This window comes from Plecotus auritus (genome assembly GCF_963455305.1).
Source record: "Plecotus auritus genome assembly, chromosome: 7".
Classification (NCBI taxonomy): domain Eukaryota; kingdom Metazoa; phylum Chordata; class Mammalia; order Chiroptera; family Vespertilionidae; genus Plecotus; species Plecotus auritus.
The window spans coordinates 137,521,426-137,541,149 of record NC_137774.1 but is presented as its reverse complement, the minus strand read 5'-3'; the positions used below and the strand labels follow the sequence as shown (position 1 = coordinate 137,541,149).

At 42.2% G+C, this 19,724-nt stretch overlaps 1 protein-coding gene across 6 annotated transcripts in view; it reads left to right on the top strand.

The window, feature by feature from the left end:
• Positions 1 to 19,724, top strand: part of ARHGEF28 (Rho guanine nucleotide exchange factor 28) — a 297,368-nt gene that overhangs the window by 243,412 nt on the left and 34,232 nt on the right. For all 6 annotated transcript variants that reach the window (XM_080682721.1, XM_080682719.1, XM_080682718.1 and 3 more), the window contains 8 exons: positions 1,604 to 1,680; positions 5,829 to 6,007; positions 7,100 to 7,191; positions 8,853 to 9,035; positions 11,738 to 11,866; positions 15,124 to 15,224; positions 18,021 to 18,059; positions 18,157 to 18,204. In XM_080682721.1, coding sequence (XP_080538847.1) covers positions 1,604 to 1,680; positions 5,829 to 6,007; positions 7,100 to 7,191; positions 8,853 to 9,035; positions 11,738 to 11,866; positions 15,124 to 15,224; positions 18,021 to 18,059; positions 18,157 to 18,204 — 848 coding nt within the window. The remainder of the gene's footprint in view (positions 1 to 1,603; positions 1,681 to 5,828; positions 6,008 to 7,099; positions 7,192 to 8,852; positions 9,036 to 11,737; positions 11,867 to 15,123; positions 15,225 to 18,020; positions 18,060 to 18,156; positions 18,205 to 19,724) is intronic.

Genomic DNA, 19,724 nt, shown 5'->3' with positions numbered 1-19,724 from the left:
TAGGCACAAACCCTGGGTCAGTGGAAAAATTCCTGTAGGATTGAGTTGTGAACACCCATAGGCAATGTGGCCAATGCTACGAACCTTTTCAGTGGCAGTTTGCAGCTCTAAGCAAAAGACTTTATGTATATCTTATGAATGTCCAAGTTTGTGATGTTTGAATCAAAGGAACTGAGAATTCTGCTAATTGTTGGCACAGAAATGTTAATCTGGCAAATGTGATTTAAAGTGAGGTGGTGCCAAAACCGGTTTGGCTCAGTGGATAGAGCATCAGCCTGCGGACTGAAAGGTCCCAGGTTCGATTCCGGTCAAGGGCATGTAACTTGGTTGCGGGCACATCCCCAGTGGGAGGTGTGCAGGAGGCAGCTGGTCGATGTTTCTCTCTCATCGATGTTTCTGACTATCTATCACTCTTCCTTCCTCTCTGTAAAAAATCAATAAAATATATTTTAAAAAATAAATAAATAAAGTGAGGTGGTACACCTGCACACCCAGCTCAGGACTAGCCGGCCATAGAGGGGAGGAGTGAACTCTGAATGTCACGTTCGGTGCTGAGTAACATACTGCAAAAATAGACATGTTTACATTGGTGTAGATGCTTCCTCAGTACTAACAGCAATAACGTGACTCCACTAATCTGGTCCGAGTCTAAAACAGTTTATTCAGATTCTTAGGGGCTGATTCTGTAGCTAACATCTTGCCTGATCTAGGCTTTCTCAACCCTGGCCACACTCTAGAATCGCCTCTGGAGCTTAAAAAATTTACTACTGCTTATCTCCTCCCAGAAATTCTGAGATTATTGGCCTGGGAATGAAGCTCAAGTATAGGGGTGTTTAAAAGCTTGCAGGTGAGTCTGCTGCGCAGCCAGATTAAGACCCTCTGGTCTGCTCTCCTTGTTTTTAACGCATCCTAACATCCTCAGGTAAACACCGAGAGGTTGTTAATCCTACTGGAGGATTGTCGAGTTTCGCTGGTGGTTGCCACTAATGACTGAAATGGGATTTGTTTATCAGCTACTTGCCATGTGGCACCTAAACATTAACCACTTAACCAAACTAAAATATTAAGCACTGTCTATAGATCCTGTGTGTCCGATCATTTGCTCTTGATCCATTTTGCGAATCATTAGTTTGGTAGCTCTGTCAGAACTGTCAGTGGTATAGAGAAGATGGGTTCCTGTGAACAATTTGTAAGAGAAGTATAGGATCTAGATGGAACAAAATAGCAAATTTTTGTATATAATTTGAGGCAGAAGCTGCCCTCTAACATTTTTAATTAGCACTTCTTTTCCCCCATAAAGTAACAGCTTGCTCCATTCTATTAAAACTTTTTGTTTAATTGGATATTTTTCTTCCTTTATAAAAGTTAAAACATTAAATTTGCTGGAGATTTAGCAATACTTATAGTGACACACATAAACATGCACACCTAGACACAGCTTGTCTGTTAAGTTATCTATAAAATATCTTTGGCTATCATAATGCAGGCATTTTTATCAAAGTTTCCTAATTAGATGAAGTCTTTTTACTTTAAAAAATATTTAATTTCAGCATTTGAACTGTGGTTTGCTTCATTGATACTAACTAAGCTTTTTTCTTTGAAGATATCCTAGCGTTACTTCTAACTGATGTGCTGCTCTTTTTACAAGAAAAAGACCAGAAATACATCTTTGCAGCTGTTGTAAGTATATGGCCACGTGATGCATGTTTAATACCACATCTCCTTGAAAAATTCCTGACATTCCTGGTGACATTATATATTCATGGGTGAGAATATGCCCCTGTTATATTCCCATTGTAATTAATGACTACAGTGTTTAGTAACAAACATCTAATTGGATTTAAGTAGCATGATGAGCATTGAGTTATTACAACCAGGATAGGTAGTTTGGCTCAGCAGTTTAACCAATTATGAATATATATATATATATATATATATATATATATATATATATATATAATTTGAGGCCCGATGCACAAAGATTCGTGCAAGAATGGGCCTTCCTTCCCCTGGCTGCTGGCACTGCTTTTGCTCCGGCCCGGAGCCGCCTTTTTGCCTTCCCACACTGCCCAGAGGTCTGGAGCAGCTGGGGTGGTGCGGAATGCCTGCGTCGTGGCCATGGTGATGACGCAAGCCTCCCGCCCCGCCCCGGCTGGTCAGCAACTGTGTATGCAAATTAACCCGCCATCTTTGTTGGGTTAATTTGCATACTCACTACTGATTGGCTGATGGGCGTCGCGAAGGTACGGTCAGTTAGCATGTTACTCTTTTATTAGGTGTATATATATATATATATATATATATATATATATATACACACACACATATACATATACACACATATATATAACCACATATATATGTATATATATATTTAATCTTTATTGTTGAAAGTATTACATAGGTTCCCCCCACCCCCATTAACCTCTTCAATTATGAAAAGATTGCAGTAGTTTGGTACTGGCTGGTGAACAGGCACTGCCATAACTCCCTCCCCCCTGCCCTGACCCTCTGCCATTTGGTTCTCTAGGTCTTTCCTCCAAATACCCACCCCCTTGGCTTCCCAGAAACTCACATGTTAATGTAGGTCACTTCTGGCACCTTGCTGCCTGTCTTCTGTACCTGTTGCTAACCCCGTTCATAACTGTCATGACTTTCCTTCTGTCCAACAAGAAAACACCATCCTGGTATCTCACGTTTAAAGATTCCTGTTATTTCTACTATAACGCTTACTAATGACGGAGGCTGTTCCTATAATAGTTATCTCTGTAGTATGCTATGTTAACCTCATTGCCAACAGAGTAGATTAGCAATAAAGCCAGAGTTTTATATCATTTACTATGCAGGATCTTGTGGTCCAAAATGACGCACTTAGAGAAGGAAGTTGTCATCAGTTAACTCCTTGTCAGCATCATGGAGCACCAGGCCCTGGTAGAGGAAGAAATCTAAGGTGCAGAACCAAGGTGGACAACATGATGGTGTCTCTAAAACCCTAGTGATTATCATCCATTGACTAATAGGATGCTCAGGTATCATCAGCAGATACCATCAATTCCACCTGCTTTTGGCAAATTCAAAGCTTATGCTGCTCAGAGTAAACAAGAAGCATGCCTGCCCAGTGGGGGGTTCTGGGGAGGAGGAGGCTGGAACAGTGCCTCACCTGCCTGTCTGGGCTTGTCAGGTTGGGACAATCGGCTTCTGCACCCTGTTCAGCACATTGCCTCTTGTCACATAGTGTGCAAGTTGTATAAAGATCAGAGATGCTCTCCCAAAGCTACACCAGCAGAAAACCAGAGGCCTTAACCAAGTCCCCAATTTCCTGATCTGTTTGAATTGTATATATTGCAAATTTCATGACCACCTACTGATTTGTCCAGCAACCCCTCTTGGCTGTGACCTGGGTACTCTGAAAGAAAGCAGAGTAAATAAGTGGGCTGTTTGACCTGTGGTTGGTGAGAAAACAAATTTATACCACTGCTTTATAGAAACGAAGGTTCCTCAAAACCAAAGAATTAGGCACAGCATATGGACAACCAACAGAGTGTACGGATTGAGAACTAGCTGTGATGCTTAGCTTGCAGTATAACTTGAAATATGGACCTGCCCCTCTTGTCTGACCTCTTGAAGAGTTATCTGTGCCACCCATAGACCACATTTACCATGAAATGGGACTTTAGGGGTGCAACCCACCAAATGCCAGGTTGAACGCAGCCACAACTCAGCTCCTCTTGGTAAAATGTGTTTGGCAATGGACAACAGTGAGATGGTGCTGATACCGTTTTCTAAGATGTTAAACTAACATGTAGCTGCCAGCTAAGCCCTTGCTGATGTCAGGAAGCAAAAGAGGAGCATTATCCTTAAAGAGTCAAGTGCACCCTACTGTCAATAAGGTGCTTTTTAGTTGCATCAAATACATTTCATTGACACAGCCCATGTGTCATAAATATGGTTAATATTTTGAGGGAATTGATGCATTGGCTAAGAGTATGCAAATATCTATATTTCCTAGTTCTCACCTGAGTATTTTATAAAGTTATCTTCATGCTAATACCCACAGGTGAGATTCTCTATCCCTTGTACTATTAGGAAGACTTCTTTAGTAAATGCTTGCTACATGTTACAGAAGACATGACGAATTTGGAAATGGCCAGAAGATAAACAGTTGAAAAATAGCAAGAGGATGGAATAGCTCCCCTAAAAGATAATTCTGTTTGTTTTCAAAGAGGACTCAGCTGGAAATGGCAGCAAGACTCAAATATATAAAATAAATAGGAAAAAGCAGATGTTTTTACTAAATCCTGGAGTGCTGAGTGTAGGAGGTTGTCTCGCCATGTAGACGTGCAAGCTGAAACGAGGAGGTGACCTTAAGGTCTTGTTATCACAGTGGAATCACAAATAGAATTGCTCAACCGTAGAAACCGCCACCTTGTGGAATCACAGTGGATATATTGTAACCATGGGGCTAAAGGTTCCTGTTCCTCCTCTTGTGGCAGAGGCCTTCCATGCCTCAGCGGTGTGTGCCTGCACACACCCTCAGATGTGCTGGGCTGTGGATGCCGGGAGAGCAAAGCCAGCACTAGAGTCAGCAGTGAGGCAACGAGCGGCATGTTCTGGTAAAGGCGTCGCTCCAACCACAGGGAGAAGCAAAACCACACACTGCAGCTTACACTATAAACGGGTGGGAGCCACAAACCGAGGAAGAATCTTCATATTTACCCCCAAAACTTCAGCAGGCATTCCTTTGGCTATTCTTCCATCTATGGCTGCCTCGCTACATTACTATATTCAGTGACTCATTCGTCTCTGGATTCCCGAGACTTGGAACAGTGGTCACAGGAAATGTTGGGAGAAGAGGTGACTTAATCATGGATTGGATGCCAAGTTGTAGACTTCCTTCCTGTTCCCCTCTGATAGAATTAAACTAAATCCAGTTCTACAGACATTTATTGAGTGCCTGCTCATGCAAGGCACTGTGTCAGACATGAAGGTGAATTAGACGTATTCCTGCCTACCAGAGGGTCCCCTGGTTGGTAGAAATAAGAGAAATTTGCAGGTAGAACTGTGGCAGTTGTGTTGCTGCTCCTCTGATAGCAGGAGACACTGGTTATGCCAGGTGAGTCTAAAGCCTGGCTACCTCATTCTTGCCTGTCATTTTCACATTCCACTCCTTGGTTCCTGGGATTCTGTATCTGTCCCCTTATTGAAGCAGTTTTGTTGTTAACTGCCAAATCCAAGGGACTCTTTAGGTCTTCCATCTCTCAATCTCTTCGTAATATTTGATGTACTATTTCCTATCCCATTCCTTTCTAGAAAAATTCCTCCACCCCTGACTATGGCATGTTGATGTTTTTTCTCAGTGCTCTGATGGTTCTCTCTTTTTAAAAGTTGTCCTTTTATTTTATTTTATTTTATTTTATTTTATTTTATTTTATTTTATTTTATTTTATTTTATTTTATTGCAAGGTAATTTTATTTACTTGCAGCAATTAAAGGAGTTGGGATTTATATCTGAAGCTCTGCCTCCCCACAGGGAGGCTTAGCGATTGCTTATGCACACTCTTTGGTCAATGATGTGTTGGTTTCTTTAAAAGCTGTCCTTTTAAACCGCCAATTCTTGAGGACAAACACTTTCCTGTATCTTTTCTTCCCACCCTGTCTTCACCATAACTGTTCTATGGAGCGCTTGCCAACTTCCTCAGCTCTTGGGAAAAGACTGAAGTGATATTAAGACTTACCTAACACGGTTGCTTTCCTTCACTGTTGTGCTCTGCCGGACCTCACTTGGGATGGGATGCTGTTTCATCTGCACGCCCTCCTATTTTACGCAGGATCAGAAGCCATCCGTTATCTCCCTTCAGAAGCTTATCGCCCGAGAAGTTGCTAATGAGGAGAGAGGAATGTTTCTGATCAGCGCTTCTTCTGCTGGCCCTGAGATGTATGAGATTCACACCAATTCCAAGGAAGAGCGAAATAACTGGATGAGACGGATCCAGCAGGCAGTGGAGAGGTAATGTTTCCTTCTGTCCATAGGCTAGGAAACGGGCTGGTTCAATGGGGAGCATGCTCTAACTGTGTCTCCCTTGCACGAAAACTTTGCCTCAGCCCGAGGGGTCTGCTCCCCTGCACCTGCCTGTGATAGGCCCTCACCTGCAGCTTTGTCCTCCCAGCCTCCCTGCATGCAACTCCCATCCTCCCATCTGCCTGCGGCAGCCCTACCCATCTTGATGCAGCTCATGTTCATCTCCTTCGCGAACACCTCTTTGCTTCCGTTGGCGCTTTCTTACCTGAGATTCTTTAACATGCTCTCTAAAGCATTTATTTGGTGCCTGTCATACACTGCCTTGTGGCCATAATCATTTTCCATGTATATATGTTTATTTATTAGATTGGAAGCTCCTTGAGGGCAGGGGCCATGTCTTATGTTTCTCTGTGGGCTGAATTCTGAAGAATCATTCAATAAACATTTTTAGATTAGTGGATCTAAGTGCTCTAGGTCAATTTATTTCTCCTTACTGTGCACAAGCAGTTTTTAAAAAAATATATATTTTATTGATTTTTTTACAGAGAGGAAGGGAGAGGGAGAGAGAGTTAGAAACATCGATGAGAAAGAAATATCAATCAGCTGCCTCCTGCACACCTCCTACTGGGGATGTGCCCGCAACCAAGGTACATGCCCTTGACTGGAATCGAACCTAGGACCCTTGAGTCCACAGGCCGACGCTCTATCCACTGAGCCAGACTGGTTAGGGCACAAGCAGTTTTTATAAATGGGGGTGGGAGAGTGGGGTGATCATTTTTAATGGTAATTTGATTCATTAGATCTTGAATGATGTTACATGAAATTCCTCATCGCCACTGTACCCCACCCAACCTGGCGCTACTCCCATTCCCTATGCTGCTGGCTTTGAGGGCTGTTCCATTAGGTGAGGCCCTTTATATGCTCAGGAAAACCAAATCTCTTGGCCAGGGGGCATGTCGAATCCTCTTTACGTTGACTTTTTCTTTGAATGATTCTACTGCCTCTCCTGGGTCTTTCTAATGACCCCAAAGGTACTCGGACTTGGTTTGAGTTGTCTCTCTTGACTGTTGTCTTTTAAAGTTGCCCAGAAGAAGAAGGGGGGAGGACAAGTGAGTCTGATGAAGAGAGGCGGAAAGCTGAAGCAAGAGTGGCCAAAATTCATCAATGTCAAGGTACAGTGCTGGCGCCTCTGGTTCCCTGGTTGTTGTGTGTGTCCGTGGACGTTGAGAAAGCCCAGGTGTCATGAATGGGAAGCTATGGCTGCCTGATTAATCTAATTCCGTGCATGCAAGGCCCACGCTAACCACTCTCAAAAAAAAAAAAAAAATACTGGTACTAAGAGTGCTTAAATAAGGTGTATCTCTCCCTGCTTCCTCCTTTGTGATGAAGAACATAGTATTTTTAAAACCTGTGGTACATATATAAAATGGAATATAACTTGGCCATGAAAAATAATGAAATCTTACCATTTACAACAGCATGGCTGTACCAGAGGGGATTGTACTAACTGAAATAAGTCAGAAAAAGACAAATACCATATGCTTTCACTTGTATGTGTAATCTAAAGAAAAATATAAATGAACAAGCAAAACGGAAACAGATTTATAGATACAGGGAACATTTTGATGGTTGCCAGAGGGGAGAGAGGTGGGGGACTGGGTGAAAAAGGTGAAGGGATTAAGAAGTACAGAGTGGTAGTTACAGAATAGTCACCAGGATGTAAAGTAAAACATAGGGAATGTAGTCAATAATATTGTAATAACTCTGTATGGTGCCAGGTAGGTGCTGGAAATATCAGAGAAACACTTTATAAAGTATATGAGTGTCTAACCACTATGCTGCACACATGAAATGAATACAAAATAATATTGAATGTAAAAAATAATATATTTTTTAAATGTTTGCACATGACACATAGGAGACAGTAACTGTGAATGGTGTGGCACCGGTGGTTCTCAGAACGGCTGTCCAGTGGTTTAGTTTAAGGCTCAGCACTGTCAGGTCACAGCTGTATGACTGTGATTAAGGAACACAAGAGCTCTGGTCCTCAGTTCCCAAGTCCGTGAAATTCGGAAATTAAGTCAACTCTGTGATTCTCGTCTCTGGCTGGACATTAGAATCACTTGGGGTAGGTTGTTCAACATTCTGGCGCCTGGGCCCCACCCTCAACCAATTCAGGGAGAATCTGTCGGAGGTGGGGTGCAGACATTCGTATTTTAAAGTCTCCCAGGTGATTCTGAGGCAGAGAGATGGAGAGCCCCCGGATTAGATGCTCGTTTGGTCCCTTTAAGCTTGAAGAATCCTGTGACATGTTGAAATCAGAGGAAAATGATGCATGCAAAGTTGGTCAAAGAAATTGGATGTTTGGGAATAGAAACATGAACCGCTGTGCTTGGTTTGGACCAAGGCTGGCAGGGGCCTGAGCAGTTCCAGCCTTTGCACTGCTTTCCCTTGTGGGTTTCACTTATTATGGATGAGCCGCCTCCGTGTCATTCCCGAGCTTAGTGTTTGGCCGTATAGAAAACAGCCCCAGCAAAGAACAGTTTTGCAAGTTTTTCTGGAATTAGGGGACTGGGAAAGGAAACGGACTTTTATTGAGTACCCCATTTATAGGAAATACATTGGCAGCTCAGAGAATTAGGTCATTTGCCGGAGGCCACCGTCACTGAATGGAACAGTTAGGGTTTGAACGTGGATCTGTCCCACCCAACAAGGTTATTTTACCTGGTAGATCACACTGCTTGCTAATCGGCAACTTCTTTGTCTTGTAACGTGGGTTTTCATAGTTGTTACGTTCCTGTGATAACCTTCTACGGTAAATGCTATGTCATAGAAATACTCTGTAATCAAGACCAACAAATCTGTACGTATTTGGAGGAGAAGCTGCATATCTACGCTGAACTTGGAGAACTGAGTGGATTTGAGGATGTCCATCTGGAGCCCCACCTCCTCATCAAACCGGACCCCGGCGAGCCTCCCCAGGCGGCCTCCTTACTGGCAGCGGCACTGAAAGAGGGTAAGTTGCTTCCAAAAGGATGTGGTTTGACCAATTCAGAAAATGTTTACTGTGTCCCTCCCGTCGGCCATGCGCTGTGGTCTTGGTGCTGAGAATATAGTACAATAAGACAAAGTCCCGACTCTCCTGAAACAGCGAAATGTAAGGAAATAAATATGTCAGGCTGTGTCAAGTGCTCTGAAGAAAAATGAGCAGGCTGTGGGGGTTAGGGAGTAATGGGGTTGGGGAGGTTTTATTTTAGAGAGGGCGGACCGTGGAGGCCTCTGACAGTGCTATATAAGCAGACACAAAGAATTGAGAAATCCAAATAGAGTCTGGGAAAAGAATGTTCCAGACATAGGAGCAGCAGGTGCGAAGGCCCTGAGGCAGGTGAATGCCAGATTTGTCTGAGGAACAGCACAGAGGACAGTGCAGGTGAAGTGATGTGAGTGCTGGGAAGTGGCAGGAGAGGAGTCCGCGTGAACTAGGACCAGATTACCTGGATGGAAGTAAGGACTTTGAATTGCATCCTAAGTGAGATGGGACGCATTGCAGAGTTTTGAGTTGAAGAGTGATTTCCGTTGTGTTTTAAAATAAACCCTCTGACTGCTGAGTGGAGAATGGCAGTGTGTAGAGTGTGGGAGTTGGTGGCTGAGGCAGCGCTGATGACAAGGCCATGGAACGCCAGGGTGTTGGAAGTTCTGTGTTCATGGAATTGGAATCACGGAGCGTTTAGATAGGAGTAGATTGTGGGGAGGCGGTAAATTGCACCAGGTGCTTAAATTGTTCAAGGAGTCTGTTGGTGAATGGCAACAAGGAGCAGTAGTGAGTGGTGTAAGGGAAATTTTAAGGTAAAAAGGGACTTAGGGGGAGAAATGGGGCTGGAAGTGACAATAGGGACAAAGAGCTTGGGAGATAAAACAGCCACCAAGCCACTGAGAGAGGGCTATTGTGCAGAACAAGGGCTGGTAACGTACAGGCCACAGACTAAATGCGTTCCACCCCTGTCTTTGTAAAAGAGTTTAGTGAGACACAGCCACACCCACTGTGTACATAACATCTCAGCTGCTTTCTTGCTGCAGTGGCAAGGATGAATATATTTACAATCTGGTTCTTTGCAGAAAATGTTTGCCAAGCTCTGCCTTAGCATCTTAACATTAGCTGGAGGAGAGCTTAGGGATCATGGAATCTAAGGCCGGTTGAGGGCACAGGTCTTCAGAGCAGCACAGAGGTGGTCTGACGTGAGGTCTGCTGATGGACTTACGCATTCATTCATCAAATGTTTATGGAGCATCTCGTGTGCACGGTGGTTGGTGCTCAGGAAACAGTGATGCTTTCATAAAAACTCCTAGTGATTGTATTCCCCATGTGGTCCTTTACACCCCTGTGACTGTTCTTATAACTGGCGATGTGTACCTCTTAATTCCTTCCCCTTTTTCACCCAGCTTCCCAACCCTCCTCCTATCTGACAGTCATAAAAACGTACTCCGTATCTATGAGTTTGTATCATTTTGTAATCTCTAATACCTGGGTGATAGAACTTAGCATTGAACACGTGCTACCTTGTAGAGCCGTTAGTTATCTGTCTCTCTTTTCTCCAATCAGCAAACTCTCCTTACTAGTTATCAGATGCCCAGTAGCCCACAGAACAGAGACGGTTATCAATTTGCTAAATTAAATCATTGGACGCAGTGTTTTGGAAATATTTATACGGTCCTCAAAAGAATACTGTTCCACATGCTAGTTGAAAATCTTTTATTGTAAATAGAAAAACTTCACTTAAAATTTTAGGTGCCTGTTTAAAGTGCAAATCCCCCTTTTTTCTCCCCTGAGAATCTGATCCAATAGGTCTACCATGAGGAATGGGAATCTTTTTAAAGGCATGTTTGCAGAAATACTCTTTAAAAAAATGATTTGAGAGAGAGAGAGGAAGGGAGGAGAGGAGAGGAGAGGAGAGGAGGGGGGACAGAGAGAGAGAGAGAGAGAGAGAGAGAGAGAGAGAGAGAGAGAGAGAAGCATAGATGTGAGAGAGAACATTGAACCTGTAATGTGGGTATGTGCTCTAACCAGGAATTGAACCGGCAACCCTTCGGTGCACAGGACGACACTCAACCAACAAGCCACACCAGCCAGGGCTGGAGACATACTCTTTTTGAAGAATAACTAACATTTCAGGGTAGCAAGTCTTAAAATCCTAATGCCCAATATCATATTTAAATTAATTGAATTTTTTTCAGCACACTCATTTACCGAAAGTGATATATTTTTATACAATTTTGGTTTTTTATTGAATTCTCTATCAAAAAATGATGCTTAAAGTATTGCTTTAGATTGCAGATTGGCAAACTTTTTCTGTGAAGGGCTAGATAGTAAATATTTTAGGCTTTGCAGGCTACATAAACTTTCTGGAACACATTATTCTGTGTCTGTGCATGTGTATGTATTTTGACTCTTTAAAAATGTAAAAACCATTTTTTTTTTTTTTTGCTCCTGGGCCATATAAAAACAGACACTGGCCAAATATAGTTTGCCAACTTCTGGTCTAATTGTTAAAATACACACACACACAGGGTGGGTTTGTGGTTGTGAGTCGGCAAAACACAGTTTATTCTTGTATTATTATTTATGAATTATTGTATTATCTTCCATATGAGCAGCTATAAGTGTACCCGGTAGGTTCATATACTTATTTTTAAATTTACTTTCGTTTTCCTACTTCTTAGCTGAGAGCCTGCAGGTTGCAGTGAAGGCCTCCCAGGTGGGCGATGCCTGTCAATCACCCGAGGAGGGGTGTGGAGAAGCTGCCTTGCCCGATGTGCCCCGTGGTGATGTGCCAGAACCACCTACTGCTTGTAAGTGAAACGCGGGCCTTTGCGATGAGCCTACACACAATCCCGTGTGTGAAATGGTTACATAACATGAAGGCAACAACTGTATTCCTATTTGAAGGGGACGTAATGCATTTCTTAAAATTTGAAACACCCCCGAGAATAAGTACACTAGCCTTCTTAACATGTAATAATGACTCTGTTGTTGCAAGGATAAGGACTGAAAGAACAGTCAGCTGGTGGGTTGTATTGCTGTTGCCCTGGCAAGCTTTGTACCTCCCCCTGAACTTACTAATTTTTGATATAACTTATTGAATACAGTTTTAAAAGGTATTTTCCACCTTTCTTTTTTTTTTTTTTAGAAGACAAGACCTTTAAGTTAATCTCCTCTCATCAGTGGAGAAAACAGAACTGCAGAGTAGGAACACACACACACACACACACACACACACACACACACACACACGTGTGGTGGCGGGGTTAAAAGCAGTGGATGGACCTGGAGAGTATTATGCTTAGTGAATAAGCCAGTCAGAGAAGGACAAGTACCATATGATTTCACTTATAGGTGGAATCTAATGAACAAAATAAACTAACAAACAAACCAGAAACAGACTCATAGATACAGAGAACAGACAGCTGTCAGAGGGGAGGGGTGGGGGCTGGGTGAGAAAGGTGAAGGGATTAAGCAAAAAAAAAAAACAAAACAAAAACCTCTCATAGGCACAGACAACAGCATGATTACCAGAGGAAAAGGGGGTGAGCGGAGGTGGGAGAGGGTGAAGGAAGGATAAATGGTGATGGAAGGAGACGACTTGGGGTGGTAAACACACAATACAGGTTATAGATGATGTGTTACAGAATTGTACACTGGAACCTATATAGTTTTATTAACCAACGTCACGCCAATAAATTCAATTAAAACAATCTTCAAAAGAAAACTAAAAAAAAAACCACCAAAAACAATAAACAAACATACCAGAAGTGCCAAAAGATTCTTGATTAATGTTGTCATACACTTCAGGTTAGAATTTATTTATTAAAATACTGTTTCAATATTTTTTAAATACAGAAAAATAGAATGTAGAGAATTGATTTAGGTAATTTCTCTAAACCTAATTACACTGTTATATGTATAGTGGTAAGCTAAATATTTAATTTTCCAAAGGTTACTGATATAAGATCATGCAAAGATATTTACAACTGTAAGCTTTATTATGTTCGGGTGATAAAAACCTTACTCCCACCAGGTCTTACATGTCTTTTAGTAGCTAGAAATTGGAGGATTAAATTGTCTCAGAATTTCTCTACAAACATCCATTGGTTAAAAAAGATGAATGGAAGCGGTACTGTTTTAAAATTCTATACATTTTTTTACTAGCGTCCGTAATTATTTTCCCCTCTTAAGTTCTGCTTTATCTAATCCTGGGTTTCTATTTTCAGAATGGGCACATATGTTTTTCATTTCGACACAGCCCAGATTCATCAGGGGAGTTGTACTGCCCTGGGTGATTTCCTCTTTAAAGAAGAACCTCATTATGCCATTAAGGAAGTTCTATCTAAAAATACATGTAGGGATCTGCTGCTCTCACCCTGGGACAGCTGGGAGGGGCCGTGTTCGGCTGCACAGCTGCTCAGAGCACAGGGCCACGCCTTCCCTCCCCGCAGAGCAGGCAGCCAGGGTTCTCCCTGTCGGTATCCACATCTCCCAGGACATCTGCCACAACCACCAAGAGGCTGGCTCTGATATCAGGCTTCATGGAGGGGCAGGGGCACGTGGGCGGGGTCCTGTACCCCCAAAGACCTCTTCAGCTCCAGGCTGGACTGGAATGTGGTGCTGCCAAGAGTTCGATTCTCTTTGTAACGTTGATGAGGACAAAATACCATCCCTACATAAGGGTCTGTACCTGAAGGCTCAGCCCCGGGTTTGACTCTGAGGACTGTGTCCTTTAGGTCAGGCCCAGGTCCGTTTGAGGATACCCGCCAAGCAAGGCCCTCTGTTTCAGGCCTCAGTATAGCTAATCAGGTGGGGGAGTACAGTCTGCTCCCCTCTGAACTGACCACAGGAACAGAGAGACCTGGCCTAGATTCCCTCTGCCTTCTGTGACCCACCATCAGCTGCCTTCCCCATCGGAAGGTCCTCGGTCCTATGAGGGGGAAGAGAGAGAGAATGGCTAATTCTTTTGTTTATGCTTTTGGCATCTCGCTAAGAGTTAAGAAGAGTACCCAATAGTGGAACCAGGTTTTAGTGACAGAAAAGTCTTTATAAAATGCCCCTTCACTATATACACGAACAAGTGTTAACTGGCGTGGGCAAAATGAACTTACTTTTTAGCTGATATAATTTGAAGTCATTTCTCCTTAAACAAAACTTCTTTGTATTAGAGGACTCTCATTGAAACAAGGAGAAAACAGTATTTCCTTTATCAGAAATAAAGTTTCAAGATGGCACTGAGGAAAAAACACATCAACAGAGTCACAACGTATCTGTTTCATCAGGGTCCTGATTGGGCCCGGGTCCAGTGAAATTCTGCGTGTGAGAGGGCTTTAGAAGGTTTTGTTTAATCAGTATAAGGTGAGCCTATAATCCCACCAACAGAGATTTAATGAATGGAGTGACACCTGTAGGTGGTACTTAAAAATATTTCTGGAGTAGAAATATTTCAGTTTTTATAGGTTAAATATACAGTCGTGACAGTGTTATAAATGTAGAGCATAAACAAGAGTTGCGAGAAAAAAATCCACTTGGAAATTGTTTTTAAAAACCAGTTCCCCTCCTGCTGTGGGGTGAGTCCTTCCTGATAAGCCTTGTGTATGGCCTGCGGCTCTCCTGCGGCCACAGGGAGCCTGGCGCAGACCCGTGTCCCTGGCTCTGGCCTGCCAGCCTTGCTCTGCCCCCACGGTGCCCGTTTTCAACGTCCCCCTCCCCAGGCGGCTTTTTCCTATTCAGTGCACGTGAGATGGAGAGTCTGCCTTCTCGGTGTCACCACCCTCACACGAACACCTCTCTGCAAGAAAAGAAGAAAAACAAAACGATGGATGATAACTGATGCCCTTTGTCAGCTTGGTACCCATTAGCCTGTAAGCTCCCTGAGGGCAGGGTCTCTGGTTGCTCTGTGCTATTTTAGCTATTCTAGCACCTCACATGAGAGTATTCAATACGTGTGGTCTCATGGTGTCTGTTCATTGGAAATGTGGTCAGCTGTGTACAAAAGAGCCCAGTCCACTGGCTAGTGTGTGACGATGTCCTTTTTGTTTCTGTCTCAATGGCACCCTTCCAGCACTAGTCACAGAAGGGACAGGAGGAAGAGGCTGTTGGGATGTGGATCCCGGGACCCAGGGTATGGGAGCCGACTTGGCGGTCTCTGATGCAGGGGAGAAGGTATTGTGAACTGATTTGTTAGTAAATGGTACCGGTTACTTTGTGTAATAAAATAACCTCAGGTCCTGGTCTGTCCATGGCCCCACGTGGTATGAACATGTTTTCCTGAATTGTTCTCAAGTTCAATATTTATATTTAAACTTTCTAACTTATTTCTCCTCAAAATGTTCTTGCTCTTCCTATATCATGTAGGTGTAAACAAAGAAACACTTGAAAAGTTATTAAAAAGATTGAAAACTCCAGTGTTTGTTTGTCTTCTGGTCTCACTTTCACTTTCCGCGCTGAAGCCTCTAGCTTTTCACCACTACATCCAGCAGTTCTTAACCAAGGGATGTTTCCAGGCATCGGGGCCTTTATGCCACCAGGTGGCACTAAAGTGGCAGAAATAATTTGATTTTGGAACCAACCTTCCTTCCTTCCTTCCTTCCTTCCTTCCTTCCTTCCTTCCTTCCTTCCTTCCTTCCTTCCTTCCTTTTTCTGCCTGGGGCCTCTTCTTTTTTTACATCCTATCCACGTAAGTTATACACTCTCTTTTAAAAATTAAATGTGGGAAACTTCCTATTAACTTCAAATGAAACTGAGATGTCAGAAATAGAGAGGGACTAAGACTATGACTGTAGGAGGTGGCTAGTGGGCCTCCCCAGGACTGTCTGGGCCTGACAGTTTAGCTTTATCTAAAATTGAGTGAGGTACACTGCCAAATATCAATATGTGTCAATGTGGGAAAATGACATGCCAGATCTTTATATATGTAACATTTTATATAGCATATATATTTTGTATAAATATACAAATGACTGAGAACCCAAATCCAAAGGTATTTTTAAAGATGGCCGTGGTTGTTTAAAACTTCACAAGCCAAAATGAAAATTGGAATGCAGTATTTTACTCCTCTCATTCTGACTGCATGCTTTCTAACATTTCTTTCTAAAATGTTCTGCTTTCCATCCTTTTTATTGGGGACTTCCCTTTTAAGTCTGTAGCTCCCAACTGCTTTTACGTTGTTAGAGAAAGGAAGGGGAGGGTTTGAACACTGATAGTTTTCTCTTGATGGAAAGCTGTGGTGGCTGGATCCCACCCTTAAAGTCTTTCCTTCCACGATTCAGTAACAGGTAAGTGAGATGAAGTGTCTAGATTCCTCTTTGCATAAACTTACCTGGAAAATTTGCCATTAATAAGGTATTTTGATAAACTAAATGAGCTGACAGGGCTGGATCACTTAAAATCAAACTTTAAAAAAATGTACAATGTCTATTTTATAATTAGAGACCTTAAAAAGGTAAGGTTTTAAAAAATATTTTTTCTGAAAGAATTTTTAAACATTACAAAATATCTTATAAATCACCACCTGCAGCTCTGCACATTGACCACAAGGTGGCGCACCAACTCCATTAAAAAGATGATGTTAAACATTCCAGTCTTGTATCAAAACTCGCGTGGTTCTAGGAAATAAGTAACCACGTGTTGCATAATTCATTTCTATGTTTCTAATTTTTATAGAATATAAAAACTGTATATCGATCTATCATTTCATTACAAAAATTATGGAGTGTGGAGCAAGGACAGAACCAGGAATGCAGAGAGAATTCCAAAACTCACTACAGAAAGGCGGTTCTTAGCCTGTTATCTTCCAGAGGGTTGGGAACAGATCTCCTGACTAAACTTCATCCCCTTCTCCGTCCTTTGGCCTTCCCCTGTCAGAGGTGCTGGTGAATGACGACCTCTTTAACTGGCTGTGGGGGAAGAGGTCTGGCTAGGTCATCCGGGCATCACCAGCCTAAACTATTGAATTTAACAAGGCCAACGTTACTTGAGCACCAACAGCTGTTTCTTGTAGTTTCAGTTTAAAGCTGCTCCGACAAGAGCAATGGGAGACTGTAGGCTCTTGGAGAGCAGGAATCTGATGACCTTTCATAACATAAAGTGTGACTACATACTGGGTGTCCATATCTATTTATAGAATGGAGTGAATGTCCATTTCATACCAGGCAGATATGTGGATATAGCATTGAATACACAGGTGAAACCTTGCTATTCATTGCCTGACCTTCTAGTGAGAAAAGAAAGACAATAAACGAATAGACAAATGTTCCATTCAACTCTGGAAACCAGAAACCCTCATCATCCACGTGTGCCCTTCATGTGTGAGTAGAGAGACCCCATCCCTAGGGGCAGGTGGTCCCTCGTTGTGTCATTTATGGCCTCTGCTGTAGTGGTTCTATTGAGGCAAGCATGGAGGGCCCAGGGAACTTGGAGAGGTAGGATCTGGAGCAGGTCAGCTAAGTGCTCCCCTTTGAGCCACCTCTGGATCTGGTTCCTTCTGCCCACTACTGGCTATTGGGCTCTGTGAATCTCAAACATTGAGACAGGGAGCTAGAGACCAGGCTTGATGCTCTCTAGCTTCCAAATCTGGATCCAGGATGCTAGGGGCCAGTTTGGTCTGGGAGACAACTTCACTCGGGCACAAGAGAGCTCGATTTACAGTGGTTTGTGCAGGCAAAGCTTGTCTCTTACCTAGAGTGTGCAGTGTTTCCTTGCCATCATCCCTTGTAGTTTTAGGGAATGGTTGGGCGGAAGGATGACTTGCATCTCAAATACCAAGTTTGCACAGAGGGGGCTTTCATTACGTGATTGTTAGTTCTCTAGGCTTTGATTTCTGGGGGGAGATGGAGTCACCACAGAAGAGCTCAGAGAGAGTGAAGTGATTTACCTGAGGCCATACATTTGGGAACACTACAGAGCAGCTTTTCAAAGGTGGAGCGATTACTCATTTTCTTATGCTTTTGTATATTTTAGGAGGAATATAGAAGTTTTCCAGGTTCCTCTCAGTCAGAGGTGAGTTATGCATACCTTAAACACACCACCATCCTCTCTTCTTTTGTGGATATAAATGCTTTTTCCAGAATTTGACACTTAGGATCTTATTTTTCAGATTATACAAGCGATACAGAATTTAACCCGTCTCTTATACAGCCTTCAGGTAACTACGCTCCTCTAATGTTTGACCCTGTGAATGTTTTCCTCAGTGCACTTCACTTTATTTGATGGTTCCCAGACTTTAAAAACTAGAACATTTGTGAGGTAGTGAATGATCTTACAAGAGTGCCAACCCCCACTGTAACGCAGCGAGGTGTGTTGGACTTTACCTGGTTTTGTAATCACAGGGCAACACCACTACTGCATTTTATACCATTCTCTTCTGAAACCATAAAACAGTTCATATCTTAGAAAAAAATACTGATGAATATGACCTGGCTTGAAGTCTACAGTGAAACTCTTAGGTGAGTGTAGCAGACTTCACATTTTCTGCTGAAAACTTAAATTCACACCTAAACATTTTTCACTTCCACATGTTGGCCTTAGGCCTTTAGAGCAGTTAAATAATTCATATGCTGCTTCGTTCTTTGATTTGTTCATCCACCCAACGTGTACTGAGTGCTCTCGCTGTGCTGGCACACGAAGGCAGAAGGACCACTGAGCCTGCTGTCAGGTGATGTGCCGTCTGTCCAGGAAGGACAGATAGAGCGTCGTGCTTGCATTTAAGATTATAGGTTTGGAAGGTCTCTTAGGGCACACACAAGAAAGGCTGAATGCATCTAATTGCTTAATTTGTGAATTAAAAATATTTTAGAACGATATAAAAGCAATGGTTGTATTGTACATAAATTTGTAGAATAATTTGTAGGATACAAATAAAATAACTTGTGATTCTACGGGGAGAATTACTAATGTCATGCTGGTGTATATCTCTCCTGTTTCTTAGAATCATTTCACATAGAGTCTTGCAACACGTACCTTTCTGTGTCATCAGCGGTTATTCTATAGCACAGTTTTTATGGTTACATAATGTTCCAGTCTATTAAAGCTATTTTCCCAGTTCCTCATAATTAATACTTTTGCATTAATAACACTCTAGTATTATCCTTATACACTAATTTCTTTGAAGATATCTGAGTGTTTCCTTAGGGAAATTCCTGGAACATTTTTTTAGTTTTTTAATAGACTTTGTCAAAGTAATTAATCGATACCCCTCTCTACTTCTCAATTTGAAAATTGGTCAAGGTAACAGATTATCTTAATTTAACTTTTTTGGATGACTCTTAAGATTAACATTTTTCTACTGGTTTATTACCAGAATAATTCCTATCTCATAGCTGTTGAATATGAAAAAAAAATAAAATTGTCTGATTTTAAGTTTTCACCAGAAAACAAAAACAAAGTCATGCTACATTTGACTTTTTCTTATTTGTACTTCAACTGCATCAAGACTTCTTTCTCTCATGTTCCATTGATCATCTACCGATTCTTGCTCTGTGCCACTGTCTTAATTATTCAAGTTTTGGATCACATTTACATATATGACAGTGCCAGTTTCCCCTTATTACTTTCTGTGGTTATCTGTATGTTTTTCCATAAAGAGTTTTTGAATGACTAACAAGTTTTTTCCTTTCTACTGAGACTGTTCAATTAAAATCTCATTATACAGGGTGGGGCAAAAGT